Source organism: Anopheles gambiae, chromosome 3, assembly GCF_943734735.2.
Source record: "Anopheles gambiae chromosome 3, idAnoGambNW_F1_1, whole genome shotgun sequence".
Classification (NCBI taxonomy): Eukaryota; Metazoa; Arthropoda; class Insecta; order Diptera; family Culicidae; genus Anopheles; species Anopheles gambiae.
In genome coordinates, this window is record NC_064602.1 from 50190225 (window position 1) to 50209640 (window position 19416).

At 41.3% G+C, this 19416-nt stretch overlaps 1 protein-coding gene across 1 annotated transcript; it reads right to left on the reverse strand.

The window, feature by feature from the left end:
• Positions 1-7207: 7207 nt before the first annotated feature.
• On the reverse strand, positions 7208-12103 carry LOC1279646 (zinc finger protein Noc). Its single transcript, XM_061656280.1, has 2 exons — positions 10423-12103; positions 7208-10320 (listed from the first exon to the last, which is right to left on the reverse strand). Exons 1-2 carry the CDS (start codon positions 10507-10509, stop codon positions 8686-8688), a joined length of 1722 nt encoding a protein of 573 aa, XP_061512264.1. The 5' UTR covers positions 10510-12103; the 3' UTR covers positions 7208-8685.
• Between the last annotated feature and the right edge of the window lie 7313 nt (positions 12104-19416).

Genomic DNA, 19416 nt, shown 5'->3' on the forward strand with positions numbered 1-19416 from the left:
TTGCCGAGGCATAGCGTACGGTAGAAACACTTTACACTATTATATATTTTATGGTAGTGGATTTTCTCTCAAACAATGAACACATCATCTAGCAAGATGCTTCAAAACCATGATACTTAACATATTAAATTAAATTAAATTAAGATTTTTTTAAACTTATTTGTACAGGATTTACTTACTTTGAAATCTTAGAATCCCATCGTTAAGCCGTCTTTAAGTAAACTAAAAATCTGGTGTTGCATTTGTGTTGGTTGTCATTTGTGTGTATTTGAATCTGGTATTCCTTTAGTCTCAAGAGATTCGAAGGTTTTATTGCATGATTGGTAATTTATACATTTGCCTGCCATATGGTGAAATAATAGCCGCTATCATACACGAAAGCGTAAGTTATCGCCTATTTTAGTATCAACGTAACAAATGTATTGTTTAGAAAAACTGTAATAATATAAAGATGTTAAGTATACGGCTATTATTTTCATTGAACGGACATAGGAGCAGAATGAATGAATTATAATGAAAGTTTTATATACGTTGTCATCTTCAATTTACTATAATTTTGAAAGCAGATTCGTTCATCATTGAGAAACAAAATGTTACAGATTGAAACCATATTATACAAGACACCAATTATTACAAATGATCTTATACATCACTTAAATGAAGATACATTAATAGAAGCAAACTAGTAAAGCAGATTGTACAAAGAGAATAAGATGAAGAACTCAAGTTAATTTACTTGAATTAACAGTAGGTAATATTCAATAAGTGATTTTTTTTAAGAATGGATAATAGTATGAAACGACAATCAAGTTTAAAAGTAATAAAAAATAACTGTTTTGATACAACTGCAAGACAATAATAACATAGTTGATATCGCAAATTATACACATAAAACTTATTTTCGAATAATGATTATTTGTGAATTTTGACAATCTCTCAAGTACATTCCGTATGTACAATTGAAAAATTCAGTCGTGATACAATACTGCTCATGTCAAAACAGCTTATTTGTTTTACTTTTAGAATATTGAATATCATTCCATCGTATTTGTTTACTTACTTACTCTAATGGTTCGTAGAACGCAATTATCTTTGATAGCAAATGTTTGCTGTCGAATAAAGGAATTCGACAGTTTCCAATTGCAAATCCCTTACATAAGTCAATATTTATATTTAATTTAAAAGGATCTTCAGCCTAAAGTTTGTTAGATTTTCAGTTAAGTTTATTTACGTGATTTTATTACTATTTTAGAAACAATTGCAGAATAAATATGCAAATTTATAATAAGTGTAACTACGCCTTATGTGAATAGAGATATTAGATTATTCACAGAATATTATGTTCCGTTCACATTTTGTTTCAAAGTTTTACAAGTCATTTTCAGTTTTTCACTGTTTTTAAAGATGTGATAAATTCATTGAAAAAGGAACTATTTTATTTACGCTTCCCATCCATCATAATAAGTAAATCTCATGTTTCTTGCTAGATACACTGTTATTATTTGGTTAAAAAATTAGCCAAGTTTATGCAAATGGTTTTTAAATAGAAAAAACTTAACATCTTTTAGGCAGCTAATTTAAAAAAAAACCTGTACAATTGTATTGTATTGAAGTTGTGTATAATATTTTTTTAATAACTAAATCGAAGCTCAAAAAATATGTTGTATTGAGATTTCTTTAATTGATTTTTTTTAACAAAGCGAAAGTGGTAATACAAAAAAGTTGTGTGAATCGTGAAATTATGGTAATGTTCTGTTCGGTTGCAGCTGTACCATCAACCAAATTCACCACCGTGCATTTCTTAAATCCCATTGATCTTATCAAATTTTTTCCACGATAATACCTTTACAGCATTTTAGCTAGGATTAGCATGTTTTGAGAATAAAATCTTTTGATTTTTTTATAAACGTCGATGTCTGCTAAAAAGACGATTCTAGCCATTTTTTAGTAGTGTGAAATGAATTTACGAAGCTTATTATTTATAGAATTACATCAGTAAACTTAAATGTCCTGATAATTATATTACTTTGGTCAATAGAGTACAATATCGACTAAAACGTGAAAGATTACAAGAGTTTCGAAAACAAATATCGATTACAACTAACTCATAGGAACTTGTACTTGTTAAATTTAAATAAATATATGACAAAGAATTCTTTCGTGATTAATCATTTTTTGGATCTGTTACCTGGATTGTTAAAACAAATTATTAAAGCATACGATATGACAAAAACAAACTAAGAACTTATGTGGACGTACATTATCCCTGACAGCATAACGAGAATAACAGAATGGATGATTAAGTCATACTTTAATGTTATATTTACACCACCTTTGTGCGTGGCTTTGCTTTCATCCCGTCATCGCTACGGATAATATTTGTTCCACTTTTGCCGCTGACCACCCGACAGAGCACGGTCACTGATAATATGCGTAAAGGTTCCCACTTTTGTTGCCCTCAGTGGCAAACTTCAGTGGCTTTACCGTAATGGCTTTGTAGTCGGCGCATGTTTTTCAACCGTCGTCACCGAGCTGCTCGTCGAAATGTCGACACGATCGCGTAAAAACACCGTAGAATTACTTACGTTTACCTCCTGCCGTTCCTTTTCAACACACGACAGCGGTTCGTGTGGGCTTGGTTCATTTTGTCTTCGTTCAGCAACAGGATTCGGTGGTGGTTGACTTTTAAAAAGACAGACGCTTGACTTCTACGCTGCACGGCTGTTTCCTCCCCTGACTACCTTCCACGACGCCGACGGCAAAGCCCGATAATAATTCAAGACAGATTAATTTTTCCTACTGCCACCAGCTATTTTTTGGCTTACACAGCGCAATTCGCTGCCTGTCAAGCTTGTCTGTTTGGTTGATATGTTTCTGCGTTTTACAACTGAACGCTACATCACGGGAGGCCCCGCACTAAGAGGGAGAGCTCCACATACATGTGCCCAGTGACACGCGGTGACAGCACAACGACAAACCCCAGTTTGCCCCACACAGGCACAAATCCTACCCCGCGCCGTGTTCATCCAAGAGACAGCTTTTACGTCCGCTCCATTCGTTTGTAGTCGCTGAACATTAGTCAGACCGAAATGTCAGACCGAGCCGGCCAGCAGGACGCAAGAAGCAGTGTGAAGCGATGTGGAAAGTTGGCGCAAAGAAAGATTTATGTTTCCTTCAATTTGATTTTTCGCTCGTTGCTGAGAAAATATGATACTACCATTACACTCTACCTTGGGAGTGACACCAACGGCGGCAGTTCGGAACGACACGAAAAACTGAACGACAAAGGGGTTTGCCTTTTGGCATCGAGGCAGCGTTTGACCGGTTGCCTACACCCAGCTTAAGCCACTGTTTAGCGCAAAATAAAAAAAAAAAAAAGATGAAACCCGTATCAACCCGTGACCGGTGTGGCGGTCGATATGTCTTTTTTGACTGTGGGTAAATTGGGTAGCACGAGAAGAAAAAGGGGGTATAATTTTATAAGTACTATTTATGACTTGAAAATGGGCACCATTAAAAATGACGGTCATTATTTTTGCTGTTCTTCATCATTCGGTTTTCAGTGCTGAAAATGGAAGCAACAGGGGGTAAGCAATCACAACGCATTTTGTGTAAACTATAGCTGATCTGTAAGTTTATTGTTTTAAATATTTCGAAAACAGAAACACGTTTGTTCAGTTGAATTTTTTTACAACTTAGTCACGATCGGGCTCAAGTTCACCGTATAAAAGAAGCATAATAACAAGAAAATTAATTTAATGATAATTGACTCAAAGAGTTGTTACTATTGTGTTCTGTGATAGTGTAAAGTTTTATGTAGTTATGTTTTATTGAATTTAGCGTTATTAAAGCGTCGGTCCTAAATACTTTTTTTTACGTAGTTGAGTTTGTTTTCACTATTTCTAACGAATACAAAAGTCAACTCGATATACCTGTAGCAATAAGCATTTGATAACAGGTTGGCTGATAAATCCCCGGTCTGACACATAGATGGCGCCGCTAGTATTAAATGCATATTATTTTTATATAGTACAAACCTTCAAATGATTCGTGTCAAAATTTGACGTCTGTATGTCAATTAGTTTGTGAGAGCGTCTTTTGTCAAGCAACGTTTGTTATTTTGTTGTTACACCAAGACAACGCACCGTGCCACAAGTCATTGAGAACGATGGCAAACATTCATGAATTGGGCTTAGAATTGCTTCCCCACCCATCGTATTCTCCAGATCTGGCCCCCAGCGACTTTTCTAGTTCTCAGACCTGAAAAGGATGCTCGCAGGTTAAAAAAATGGCTGCAATGAAGAGGTGGTCGTCGAAACTCAGGCCTATTTTGAGGCAAAACCGAAGGAGTACTACCAAAATGGTATCAAAAAATTGGAAGGTCGTTATAATCGTTGTATCGCTCTTGAAGGGAACTATGTTGAATAATAAAAACGAATTTTGACAAAAAAAAAGTGTTTTTCTTTGTTAGACCGGGGACTTATCAGCCAACCTGTTATGATTTGCAATTAATGTCTTAATTTTCCCAACCGTTGGTGTACCACGCTTAAATTATACCACAATTTAACATTAGAATTGGTGTATCATACCAACAAGCATTCATCGTTTTATTCACACTACTTCTCAAATAAACTTGTAGCTCAAGATTGTCGTGCCATTAACTCCACGCCCCCCTCCCCACCCCTTTCTTTTATCTTCAATTTGAATACAATTAAGATCAATAGAAACATCAGCGATACCGCTAATTTTAGCTCACCGTGGATAACCCTATTTAACATCAAGTGTTATTATGGTCAACGATGCGTCTTGGGATGGGAGTAAATCATATCACGTTTCCTAACGACTCGCAGAAAACATGACTTAAATCAGGAGTCTTACATTATTCAATCATGTGCTCGCGTTCACTGCGTCGTTCAATCTTAACACCAGCGCTGCCGCCACAAACGGTAAACAAGGCGCAGTAGAAACACGCCCGAACACCCTGTTTATCAGATCAAAGCAGGGATCGCGGCACAAACTACACGAGCTAAAGACACAACACAACTGCGGAGAGCGCGCTAAGGCAAGGAAACGAAAGAGTACGCATTATAATGCAGCGAAAGAAAAACGTACAACATCGTGCGGTAATATCAAGAGGTAAGCAAACTTGAACGAAAACTCTACTGCAAGGGTCCTCTTCTTGATTCGATCTTACTCTGCGCTGCTAGCCCGTTCCCTGGAGCAGCTTTGGATCGCTGTTTCCGGCAAGTGGGCCCCGCAAGGGGCACTTCCTCATATCACCTCCTGTGACGCACATTTAGCAGACAGCGCACGATGGAGCGCAGCGAGAAAAATAACGACTGTATAATCGAAGATAATTACAGATAAATTTCAGTTTTCGCCTGCCACAGGACAGACGAGAATGCCAACGCTGAGGAGTGTTGTATTGTCGGCTTCGACCGACTATCGCCATCATTCTGCTCACGCCATTCTCTTTTGCGCTGCTATTTACCTTCTCGTTTCATCGTTTTGCAGGCTATAACTTCATCTCGGGATCGGGGCCCGCGCGCTGCTTGTCATGAGTGATTAATGGTTTTGAGAAGTATCTTTTTCCGTGGGCCCTTCAGTGCCGTTTTTTGTTTTTTTTTTTTGTTTTTGCTGTTGTGTTGGTTCTTTCTTCCCCCTTTTCAGTCCAGCCAGCTCGTTTGCTCCTTCCCTAACGTTTCATCATACTGCTGCCTGGGTTTGTTAGCTCTGAGCAATAAAACTGAGGAAAAAAATGCTGTTAAAATTGCAAAGCACGCCGCACAAATAGGCCGACCGATGTGTCTGTCTGTGCGTGTACACGATTCGGCACAACGGCTTTGATACTCGTAATCGCTGAACAGACAGACAAGACCGAGGCAACCCGAACCATCGTGGCAGCCGGAGCTGCTCTACTGTGCGCGCTCTCTTCGTGCCAATCTTGTTTGTCGGCCTGGCAACGTGCGAGAGAAAAGCTTCCTACAAATGCACAAAAACAGACCCGGGCTAACCGTGGGCAGAAATACCCTCCGTACGGAGCAGAAGGGCGGCTTTAGCAGACCGGTGAAGGTGGGCTGGAAGACTGAAAAGCTGAAAATTTATTAGTTCAACCTCGTTGCTTCGGTTTAGTAGAGCTTAGCCCTGTTATTTCCCCCGTCATTTGTACAGTGATGGGCCAAAAAGGGGCCGATAGTTTTTTTTCTTTTCTTATAACAACATATTCGATCATATGTTATCCTTACCCTTATTGCCGATTTGCATGAGGGAAATATAAAAAGGGATTCTTAAAATGATAGATAATAAATGATAGACAAATAGTAGCGCTCACAGATTGTCAATCACTGTACCCTACCCTTCACCGTCTCTTTCGGCCAGAGAACAGTGATGAGAGAAACACCCCACTACACTAAGAGGGGAAACAAATGTGCAAAACAGCCGTGCAGGAGAACCACACCACACTGTACCAATGATGATGAGATCTGTTCTCCCGTGCCGAGATACATCCAAATACAAAACACAATGAGCACAGTACAAATGTTTCGTTCAAACGAGAGTGGAATTTATTCCGACAAACATGACAAACAACGCGGCGTCACTGTCGACCACCACCAACACCACCGTACGAACAAAAGCGGACGGAATCCCCTATCGTGGATGAGAGGTTGCTCCCCTTTGACCCACCTCTTCTTGATGCACACACACACACACACACACACACAACCATACACACACACAACCATACACATACACAGACATCGCGTTTGCTTCCAACGGTGCTACAACCAACACTGCCAAACGAATCAGCTCCGACGGCCATTCATTTCTGGGGTGCTTCTGGGGTGCTAATTGAAAGGCTTGGTAATTAACTAATAAATAACGAAACATGATATCATTTTAAAATCATTCGTCCGTGCCATTTTCACGTTTCCGTTTCTTCTCCATCCCGTCGTATTTGTTTCCCCTTCTTTGTGCTTCTTTCATCTGAAATCGTAATTTAGCGGCTTCTTTTTTTCTTTCTTTCTTTAGCTCTCGAGCACATCTCAAAGCATTTTTATGGTCATCGTGCCCGTTCTTGTATTTCTCCCTTCTTCCCCACATTCCGACGTGGTACGTGAATTCGTTTCCATTAGCAACATCATCCGGTTAACTGGTTACGATGGGCTTTCGGATTGTTCAAGAAATAACGTGTCAAGAAGATCGGTGGTTTGTAATTAATAGAGGATGTGGCGTTTCCTTTTATTTTCATATTTTTTCCTTTTTCCTTTTAGATTTATTACAGGTTCATAAATTCAATATTTTTCTCTTACAAACGAGCTTACTTCCTTCGGTTTCTTTATCCACTTTATCGTATCTGTGGGCAGCTCGTTGCGTTACGAGTTTTGTTTCCTTGATATTTACAATTTTAACGCACAAGTCGTACCTTTTGCTTCTTCTCCTATCACTAATACCCATTTGCTTTCGATCTTGCTTCTTCTTGCCTGCTCTCTTTTTTGTTTCAATTTTACAAGTTTATTTTCATCGTTTCATTGCATTAATCATTTCGAGAATGCAGCTGTTATTTAGTGGCCCTATGCAAACCTCGCATGAATTTCTAATCCAAACTGATTTCCTGCGAAGACATTTAATGAAAACGGTACGTTATAGCACGTTGCTAATACGGCAATAATAAATAGTATCCGTCAGTATAGTTTATGCACGCTGCTATCTTGGCTTTCACTTTTAACCAATTGAACCAATTTTAAAACAAGCAATTACAGTCTGATCTTATTGAGGTCTTGAAGTGGTGTGAAAAGTTCCCCAAAATGCTAGTCGTGGGGTATACGAAACAATGTTTTTTAATGTTCATAAAATAAGAGATAACACAAACAAAACGCTTAGCTTTCTTATCAACGTTTTTATGGTGGTAGGATGAAACGAATATTGCCATTCCCGTCATTACATTCTGCATTCTAACTAGAATTGAATCCTAATAATCTCGAGCTCATCGTCAAGGCGAATCATCATCTTGCGTTTGAAACAGGATAGCACTTTTTTTCATTTCAGATACATAGCTACATTTATCAAGCCTCGCTTTGAACTCGTATTAATTTCATTGCTCACATATCAAAGAGGGATTTTGAAATGTTCATACATCTATCTGACTGGTAAGAGCTGTTGGGAAACGAACAAACATCCGTTGAACGTTTTTAACGCATTTTGCACGTGAATCACTGTGAAATGCATTCAAACTTGCAGCAAGATATGAGATATGCCCACATGTGCAGTACGTAAACTTTGATCTGTGTATGACTTATGTTATGACTATCCTGCTGTCAGGTGAAACGCACTGTACCTCGAACGTCCATGTTTGATTGAAATGACCTTCCACTAGTACGGGTGAATTATAACAGCACTTCGGCTTTATGCAATGTGTTACTTTATACTCCTTTCTCGCAATTCTCACATCTCGTTCGAAGAATAATCTTAATATCACAGTTGATAGAACAAACACGATTGGACACCTTCGGTTTCAGTTGTTGTTGTAGTTGCGGTAGTGGTTGCTGTATGCTTTGCTCACACTCTCATTTGCGTTTATGGGCCTCTTTTCGTAGTAATCCTGCATGATAAGGGTTCTTGTCACACACGCTACACTGTCAACCGCTAAACAAACGCACAACGAGACACATTCACTTCTGGCACTCCCTACTGATGTACCGCCGCTCCCATCCGCTGTCCATACAGCGCTGCCGCGTATGGTGAGTAGTACTGTCCGAAAGCGGCCGCCGGATTGAAGGCAGCCGCCGCAGCCGCTGCCGCCGCACTGTACGGAGAACCGGGCATAGCAGTAGGAATGCCACCGGGCTTTACATACGGATGATAACGTGCCGCCGACAGTGGACTAAGCGGCGGATTCGGGTAGCCTCGATGATGATGATGTAGCGACGACGGCGGGAAAATGCCGCTCAGCGGCATCAGCTGCTGCTGCAATGCCAAAGCTGCCGGATCGGACAGGTTAGCGGTGTGTGTGCGGAGATGAGACAACAGTTCATCGGTAGTATTGAACCGTTTGCCACAGTACGAGTCTCCGACAACCCAGTTGCACATGTACGGACGACTAGCGGCACCGGCACTACCCGGCGGTTGCGAACCACCCGAGTTAACGGCAGCGGCGGCCGCGGCAGCTGCAGCGGCGGCAGCGGCGGCCGAAGATGCTGGAGGATAGCCCGGATAGCCGGCAGGTGGCATTGAGCTCAGAGCCATGGCCATATACTTCTGGTGATCGCACTGGGTACAACCCGCAGGACACTGGCTGCCCATCATCATCTGATGGTTGTGGGCCGAAAACTGACATCCAGTGCAGTACGGATCCTTGCAGATCGGTACTAGCGTTTCACCACCGGATGGAGTTTTGACCCGCGTGTAACTGAGGTACGGATTGGCACCGGCGGCACTCGCTGCTGCAGCCGCGGCTGCTGCCCCCGAGTAACCAGCTGCTGCCAACATGGCCGCATGATGATGAGTAAACGCCCCGGCGAACGGTGGCCTGAAGGCAGGATTCGTGTGGTCGATTCCCGACGGGCTGGGAAGACCAGCCGCACCCATACCGTACGGACTGGCCTTATAAGCAGCTGAGGGCGGCATAGTACCCGGATGCATCATTGCCGCCGACGGGCTACTGGAGGGCCCCGAGCCGCCTCCCACACTGTTGCCACTCACTTTGTCGCGATCACTTGGCGTGCCGACGGAAGAAGCTCGGCGGTTGGCTTCTGGCGTACTACACTTGTTGCCACTATGCTCACCACCATTGCTTTCCGTACTCTTGACACTAGCACTGCCACCACCACGCCCAGACATAGGCGACTCGGCACTTCCGCGTGGAGACAGGGCCCGGCCCTCCTTGCGCATTCCATCACTGTGATTATTATTATTGATTTGGCTCACACTGTTGTTGTTCAACACGTCACTTCCACTGCTCATCTTCGACGAAGGACGATCGTCAAGCGAGGACGATTTGCTAAGGTTCACTTTCGTTGTTAGCACATTCATCTCGTACGGCTTGAAGGCAAGCTTGATCTCCGGCGATGCGTCCGACTTGTCCGTCTTTACCGACGGTGATCGGGACGCAGACGAATTCGATGTCGGGTCCACCTGAGACGAAGCCGAAGAATTGCTGCCGGAGGACGATGTGCTGCTCGTGCTGGAGCTGTTGGATGACGATGACTTCTTGTTCTTTTCCGATGGTGAAACAAGAGATTTAACAGTTATATTGCCCGGATCAGCACCAATCTGGCTGCAGGTTTGGGCCAGCAACGCCAACGGACTTTTCTTCGCATCCAACTGTAAAGGGGAAAGAGAACAAATATGGATTAAAATAACCGATTATTTATTTTAAAAACAGTTTGACTTTGCTTTCGATCAATAGATTAATTTCAAACTTACCGTGGTCGGAAGCGGAGAAAGATAGTCCGGTTGAAGGTATTGATTATTTCCAACTTGCAACATTGTGGTGCCTTCTAGTATCACCATTTGGGCGTTCTTTGGCGGAAATGAAATGAGTTGCAGTGAGTGATACGTTGATTTACACTACACGCCGTATACACTTGTTGTATTTTTTTTTTATATCTGTTGATTTGTTTGTTTTTTTTTTAACACTAGTAAATGCTTCCCAACGTCCCGTCGGTTGATTAGTTTTGTTGGTCTAACTTTTCTTGTTCAACACTTTTCAATTTATTAGAAGAAACATACAAATTCCTTCGCAACACACTGATTCATTTGCACACTGTAACAATCACATGGGAGATCTTGAGTGATCATATTTGTGACAGGGCATATAACCGCATACACAGAGACACTTAACGCGCTATCAAATAGTGGAGTGATGCACACAAATTTTCAATAATCGCTGTTTTACAGTCACACTACACTGTTTTCAATAAAAATCGTATAAGATGCAATAAAATAATCACACTCGTCTTGTTCACGTTTAACACATCGCTCAACTAGACCATCAGTAGCACTGGACCACACTACCCAACGTTTATCGATAGCAATGATCGATGGGCGCGTTTTCAATAACAAATTTATGTTGGCGCTTGTTGTTTACTCAATCAATCACCATTCAGGCACCAATCAACACTTTGCATCGGAATTGTTGTGGCCTTTGCCTGATTCACACTCTGCCCACCTTGCTACGGGCCACAGCACTGCTCACACGTGTCGCACGGTACGTTGCTTGCGTATCAACACACATGCGTTTGATCGTATTCCAAAGTGTAATCGTTTCCACACACAATATAGGTAATCCACAGCAGGCGCGGTATCGGTAACCGTAGCGGAATTTGACGCGAGGACGACTACGTTCACTGTCGAACCGTTTTGTTTCGCTGACAAAGTTAGACTCATTCTCAGAAGCCGTTGCGAGCTGCCATGAACCACAGCTGAGAGCCAGGCGAAATTTCATGATGGATTCCGTGTGATGAATGGCCCCATTCGACCAATCACAACGCTCCATTTCGATATCACGCACACTCTTACGCGTGTTCGCTTGCGTTAAATTCTCTCACGCTCTCACGGTATCTCTCTCCTCTCCGAGAGAGGCGGTAGAGCCGTCACGCACACCACCATACACGCTCCGGTTCGGCCATGGCTGGCGCTGCTGCCAGAGCAATAAAGAGAATCTTTTTTGAAACGCATCCAAATAGCACCACAGGAGGGGAACTACGCGGGAGAGCAAACGGAAGATGTACAACCCATGAAAAGTAAACAAAAGTGAGCAATATTCCGAGAAAACCACTTAACACGTCAAGCATAAATTTGAACAAAGCCCAAACGAAGCCGCACACACCAAACAGACCCGACTCGGCACAAACACAATTGCACCCAGGCGGAAACGACGGTGATGATGCTCGCTAGCTCGTTATGTGCGTACTTTGTTCACACCCGGGGTGCTCGAGCAAGGGAAAAAACTAACACGGTCACCTCGAAACGTACCCCTTCTTGATGTGTCGTTTTGTGGCTCGTTTATTGTTATTATTATTTTTGCCTCTTTCACGACCCCCGCGAGCAGCGGTACCACCCAGAAGCAGCATCAGGGGCTGTGAAGCGGATGCTGTTTAAACTCATACTAGTGAATTCACTGTTGACTTTGATATGACGAACGCATACACCCCGTGATCTACGTCAAATTGACAGATTTCGCGACGATTTGTTGCACGTTGCAGTTTGTCCTCTCCGTGTTGGGAACTCTAGTCGGTGGCTTCAAAAAGACAGCTAACAGCCAAACTTAGATGCACTTATATCCTCTACGCGTTGCATGCCCAGTTTGATCGACACGCAAACCATATTTGAGATCGATGCTTGGCTTGTGGAACGTGTACGTTTTGCATTCTTCTTCAACTCTTATTATTGTCTCTTATTGTGTCTTATTATTGTACCGGCAACGTATCATTACTTGGCGTGGTTGCTATTTATTGTGAAGTCCAGCGAGCAATTTGCTTCTCATATAAACCCTTCTTATAATAATGGCTCCCATGGAATCTGCATGATACGATATATTATTACAGTACTGCAACAATTATACTCATTTACGTAGTGCGTATAAAATACACACGGGAGCACACCTTTATTATCCATCTATTCAGTATTTAGCATGGCAGTAATGATCAGTACGATTGCGATTAATCTGCATGTAATAAGAATAATTGCTCATATTACACATTTATTACCCTGTTCGTTATGAGAGGACGAGAACAAAAATATTTATGTTTGTTTCGAACTTTTTCTTACTAAAACAGCACTATCTCTTTGTATTCAAGTATAAAACGACCACTACAGTTGTGTAAATAAAAATGTTTTATGTATCATTGCCCAATTCAACAAAGCATTGCTTGAAGATAATCGTTATTATTTTAATGATTTATTTTTATGGAATGAATTATCAGTTATTATGAACATCAGAAATATACAAACACTTCATTTATTTCATAATACTGATATTTTATATTATTTTATTAATCAAGCTGTTCCTACTTTATATCTTCATCTTGGCGTAAGCGATATAAGCGGAGCTGTTAGAAATAATTCCCATTCACCTTAAACGTGAATGGTACAATCAATTTACTACCCTGTGAGAAACACAGTTGTCTCAATTTGCATCAACACAACCATCGCGCTGCTGTCTTCAACAGCGACGTTCTTTCGGCTTCAATTAATTGTGCTGCTTATTCGAGCATCATTCGGCGTCATTTACTAGCTGTCAATTATTTGCTAAATTTCATCTCCTCACATCACGCTGGTACAAACGAAGGAATAGCCGCCACGTCGAACGGCAAGGATCATGAGACTGATGATCGCACCTCTTCACAACGAAACGCCCACCCGCTCATCAGATCAGGCATGGCCGGAGCCGGCGACCACCGCTACGACGCTTTACGACAGGCCCGTGCGATCTTGAGTGACTACTTCTACTCGTTCTAGCGTCTTTCTTGTGCCCTTTTCCGTCTGATTGCTGTGTGTCCATCCATTGCCGCTCCGGCCAGACCACTTATAAAAGAAGAAGAATCCGCCCAGCTCTGCCCCTGCCGCTAAAGACCTCGCTGATACCTTAACCAAGCTCGCTGTAGACGCATGGATGAAAGATTACATGCCCAGAGAGAATGAAATGCCGCAGATTGGAGTGGAAAATAACACGATTCTGACAGCAAAATTACACTCGATTCCGACAGTCGGACATGCAGCTCAGATTGCGATAGATTGGGTTGAGGGTCTTTATGCCGGTTAGTTGATTTTTTCTGCCTTTGCTATTTTCTTTGCTTTCCACTTTGCTTCGGTCCTCTTGGTGTTGGACGCGGTGCACAAGGGTGCCTTGTTCTTGGCAGCTGATGCTTTCCGCTAGCAGTTTACACGCAACGAACAGGAACAGCATAGACAGCGGCTCCTTTCTCGTGGGTTTGGGTAATGGAAAAATGATGAGAACACTTGAGAAAACAACACAAAAAAGAGCCGTCGTTTCATTGTATGGACCGATTCAAATTGAGCCAAGGCGACGGAAGCTCACTGTTTTACTCAAATTAACACCACCGGCTTATGAAAGGATCCATTAATCTTCCATTTCGTTTTGTTGGTTACGTTACATTTTAATCAACAATTTGAGGTATCTATGGCCAGACGATTGTATTGTTGATTTACTTTACCAAATAAGTAGAACAGAAAGTTTACGATTTTTTAATGATCTTGTTTGTAAAGAAACAAAAGGTTTATACAAACCATCACTATACCTTGTTATATTTAAATTTTATTTTATTCTGAGATATCATGCATCACGACATTGAACAGAACCAAATACCACGCTTTCTCCCTGATCAACTCGATGTGCTCACCCAAGAAGGTGTACAATTATGTCCATTTTGCGATCTTTTGGTATCATTTGAGAAGAACACAACGATATAATTAAATCGCTGCGCTAGGCTGAGGGTGGCAAAGGTCCATAATTATTTTCCATTCAGCACTCAGACAGTACTTCCTTTCCACACCCAATTTATGAAACGGGCCGCCAAACACCATTCTCATAATCAACCACTGTTAGCACGTTCGTCTTTCATTCACCAAGGCAGGCACCAAGGAGTGTACCAAGGGCGGTCCTGTGAAGAGGTCCTCGAGGAAGCACCACCGGTTTTCCGTCTACCAACGCGTGTTTGATGTTGCTTTTCGGCTTTGCCCTTGGCCCCTGTACCGTGGTTTGAAAATGTTCGTTTGGCATTTCTTTCGCACCACCCAGCCGGGTAGCGTTAGACCGCCCGTAGTGTAATTATATTTTCTTTTCCAATCGAAAAGCGCTGCAAGAGGCACTCGATAGAGATCCAAAATCTAAGAAACAATATTTATTCTGCACTTCTAGTGAAGCTGCCGATTGCTGCTGTCGTGTTTGCGCAAAGAATACACAGACACACACACACATACCAAGACTAAAAAAGCATTCATAAATGCACTCGTTTTAGTGTGCGCCTTGCTTTCACATTATAGGGCATATATTTTTTAAATTTAATATTATGATGAATATTTCACATGTTGCTCAAATTAACTTCTAAGATGGAAATAATTTCCTTTAGTATTATGTCAGCAATATACTTTATATAGCATATAGCAATATACAGCTAGTACACATAAGAGTAGTCATATGTATAAAATCAAAACTGCAAATTCATTTATATGACATCTACTAACATCTAACCATAACGGATCGGTAAACTAACTATTTATTGTATGACTAAACCACAAGATTTGCATTTTTGGACCAATAGAATAAACCAATCACGTATTTTAGATAAATTAATCTAGGGTTCCTTAGATCTAGAAGTAGTAAAATAAAAAATAAGCTACATTCTGAACTCATTGCTTGAACTTCGATTTCCTGCCAAGTATTGAATATGTGCTTTTTAGTTGACAAGTGATTTTTCCATACCAAAATTTCCTATTTTTTATCTGGGAAAGCTTTGATATTTTTGAGCGTTTTTCAAAAACCGGTTTCCCCATATAAACGCATGATTTTTAATGGAACTGTTAGCGAACTATCGAGCGTTTAATTAAAAAGCATACCAATTACTGAATTCTGACTGTAGTTCTATGTATTAGTCGGTTCTATGTATTAGAGACTTATCTCATTTCTTTTCAATTTAATTTTTTCATAATTTTATCAATATATTGATTCCAACTCGCATAAAATAATAATGAAGATAAATAAAAATCAAAGTACGTTCAAACGGGTCTGACAGCGTAAGGGCAACAATCAAAACAACAAACGTTATCTTCTTCACTATTGCTTTCTTTGCAGCAGCAATGGAATCCACTGTTTCGTCATGTTTGTTAAAGAGGTAAATTTAGAAACGCTTACATCTCTTACCTTGGTGCTGCAAAGCATAAAGTATGGTATATATAGGACCTCCATTCTCTCTAAAGCCCCGACCAATAAACAAAACCCAAACTCTTTAATACGTCTCGTCGTAAAGCAGAAAACCACTCTCATATAGTGGTCATATTTTATTTGCTTGTCGCTGCCGGGGTAATTATTTTATAAATTAATGTCACTCGTGCCAACATCTTAGGATCTCTAGCGTGTCGGGCGGTGACGGGGCGAGCGAACTGGCAGAGGGAAAAGGAAGGTTGCTACGTTAAGCAAAAGAGACCATAAATCTAGCGAACTGTGTTCGAGTGCGGTGAAGAACAACAGCATCGCACCCACAACAGAGGGCGTAATCGCGCTAGTAATGTGCGCCAGTTTTCATGGTCCAAAATGGCGATAAAAGAAATTGCACCACGTCCATGGCAACGGCAATGGGAGCAATAATAACGATAATATTAAGCAAAGCTGCAGTGACGGCAGTAGAAATTGTCTTATACTGCTCATTAAACTGACTGAGAGTGAGATATCATTTAGGAAAATTAAATGCCAGATATGAGCACCGCACGGGGAACGGAAACCAATAGCCGTGTGGCCGGAACACAAACCCAGCCGGTTGCGTACTACCATGCGCGGTGCGGAGGGTGTGAGCTAAAGCTACTCATTTTTCATCAGGTTTACTCGCTCTGGCTTCGTAACGAGGGTGAGATAATGGCGCACCGTTGGAAACGGATGAAGTTGTGTAGAGTTGAATTTATTGTTATGATCAGTTAACATGGTGCTCACTTACTCACATGCCTGCTTACTGGCTTCTTTTACCTTCGGCATCTACAGCCACTACAGTCATCGCGCACCTAAGGTGCAGACTGCAGGAACAGCGAACGAGCGGTGGTGTGTGACATTAAATGGATTTTTTCCCCCGCTGCTTCGCCACGACACGAAAACAATTTACTTTATGCGGTTTTATGGCGGCATCGAGCGTACCATGTTTATATATGGTTTAGCTTGTGTAACATTAATCAACCCATAAACAGAGTCTGCGTTTCGTGCTTACCAGTGGAATCGGAGCGTCGGAGTCTACAAAGTTTTGGAATGAAATTATTTTCCATATTCAGCTACTGGACCCTTACGATAAGACGTCGGTCCTTTCTCGTGTGATTGGTTGGGTGTGACGAATGGAATCACCATTCAAACAAACCTATGTTTGTATACTTTTAACTTATTTGATCATCTCAATCACTTTGGACCATCATTGAAATATGTAGTGTTTGCATTATCCGGAATCAGACAGTATAAATTAAATTAACAAATACGAAGAAAATATTTGCCCTCTAAAATTGGTCAAAATGAATAATCGAATAATTATAAACTCGTTAAAAAATATGCACCCGAATTGAATGTTCGTTTATTTAAAAATTAAATGCTATTATTTCAAATATATTGTTGGAGTAAACTGTTTTTAAACATTTCAATTAAAAAATAATTTTTCAAAAGCCGTTAAAGTGCAAAGATCGCCAGCCTAGATGTATTAATCAGGGTAACGGCCTTTCCACATTTGAACGCCAATTTGTAGCTCCAAGAAAGACAGAGATTGAGATTGTTTGAAAAATGGTCGGCCGTCTGTATGAAAAAGCATGTGATTTATTTATTAACTCATGGTCGCTCAAATGGCACAACACAATCCCAGTCGGTGTACAGCAGCAGCGCCTAAACAAAACACAGCGGCAACAAAAACTGCAGCGCTAATGTATAGATGTCATACACACACACTTATACACGCCCATCGAGGCCACAAAATCACGATAAATTGCCATGTGGCGTGCCATGATTCCAAGCCAGATACGACAGCCAGTAGCAGCAGCAGCAGCAGCATAGTGATGTGAAACGCTACCTCAAGATTTATCGAGCACACGCACAGGTCCGTCGGCGGGTAGGTAGGAAAGCTAGCTGTCCGTCTGAACTGTCATCGGCATCTTGAGTTTAGAGGGTTTTGTCGAGTGTTTGACCGACCCGACTCCACCACGACAGCTATGGGCCGCGACGAATACGGCAAGTAAAGCAGTAAAGCAGTGCGACCCATAATTGATCACCACTGCCGTAGTAGTGCATAACGAACATTTAGTCACGCGACGACTGAACACTCCACGGCCAATCTTCCACTACTACCACCTTCCAGTCGTACATTTAAAGCTGTTGGGCTGAAACTTAAACGCGACGGCGGTAACGCGGCCGCCGACTGATCGCGGTGATGCATTACCAAGCATCACCATTACGAACTCATTAACTAACATGTCATTTCACTTCGTTAATGCACCTTATCGCTTCGCGCGAGACCGCTGAAACTGTCAGCAAATTTCACAGCCCTAGACGCATAAATTTATGAATTGAACATCCGGTCCCACTTCGTCATTATCATACCGCAGCGTGATGGTGTGCAGCGTTCGGTGCGCAGTTGTCGCGCATCGTGTCGACTACAGTTCAAGCGTGCTGTGCGGCATGCATATGGTTTATGACGCTCATCCATCAGTTACACTTGCATTTGTTTTCGTTGTTCCCTCGTTCTACGGGTAAGATACTATAGGGATTCCGTGGAATATGATAGAAGCCTAGTGGAATTACAAGCTACCATCGTCATTAACCATCTAACATTTTTAATACATTTTTGTTTATATCCCTAGTTAACAAAACTTTTTTTGTTAAAAGAATCTTACTAAAAATCGTTTCTTCTGGTTTGTTTAACATAGGATGATGTAATTTAGCAAATGCTCACTTGTTTAGTGGGCGATTACGTGGTAGTTTCGCAGCTTGCACGACTTAACAACATGTCCGTCCTTGGTTCATGCCTCATATGGACCGTCCCTCCGTAGCAAGGATTGACTAAGCGGCTGCGTGGTACTGAATAAGTTTCGAGAGCCTGCACAGGTCAGCATGTCTGTGTAGGACTTTACGCCACAAAACTTTTTTAGAAATTGAAGTAAATGACTAAACAAATTAAGGCATTTGATTTTTATCAGCCCGTGAATGTAAGGAGCAGCCTGCCATTCCGAATTGACTGATAATACAAGAAGGGATTATAAAGAAGGTATCGTGGCCTATAAAATTTCATTTGTTGATTTTCAAAACCAACAAAATGTGTGTATGGTGTAAATGGTGTTATGACGACTTTACTCTATCCAATACAATATGAACAGTATTTGTATAAGTATTTTTAATTAACGAATTCAACACATGGACGTTACATGTAAAAGTCTATTTGAAATTTAAACGAATCAAACATAAATAGTTTTTGTAAATGGAAATTAATCAGTAAGCCAATAAAAAAAACATCGACTAGTACACTTCAGGTACAAGACAAGCTAAAATACTACCAAAGAAAAAGAAACTGCGTGCTTGGGAATTCAATTTATAGTTAATTACTGAAAACTGTTCCATTTACTCTTCCTCCGTTAGAGTTATGTTTTAAATTCCGCTTGATGGCACTTAAAACTAAGAAAATCAAACGCAATTACTAGAACTACCACAAGTTGAGCGAACAAATA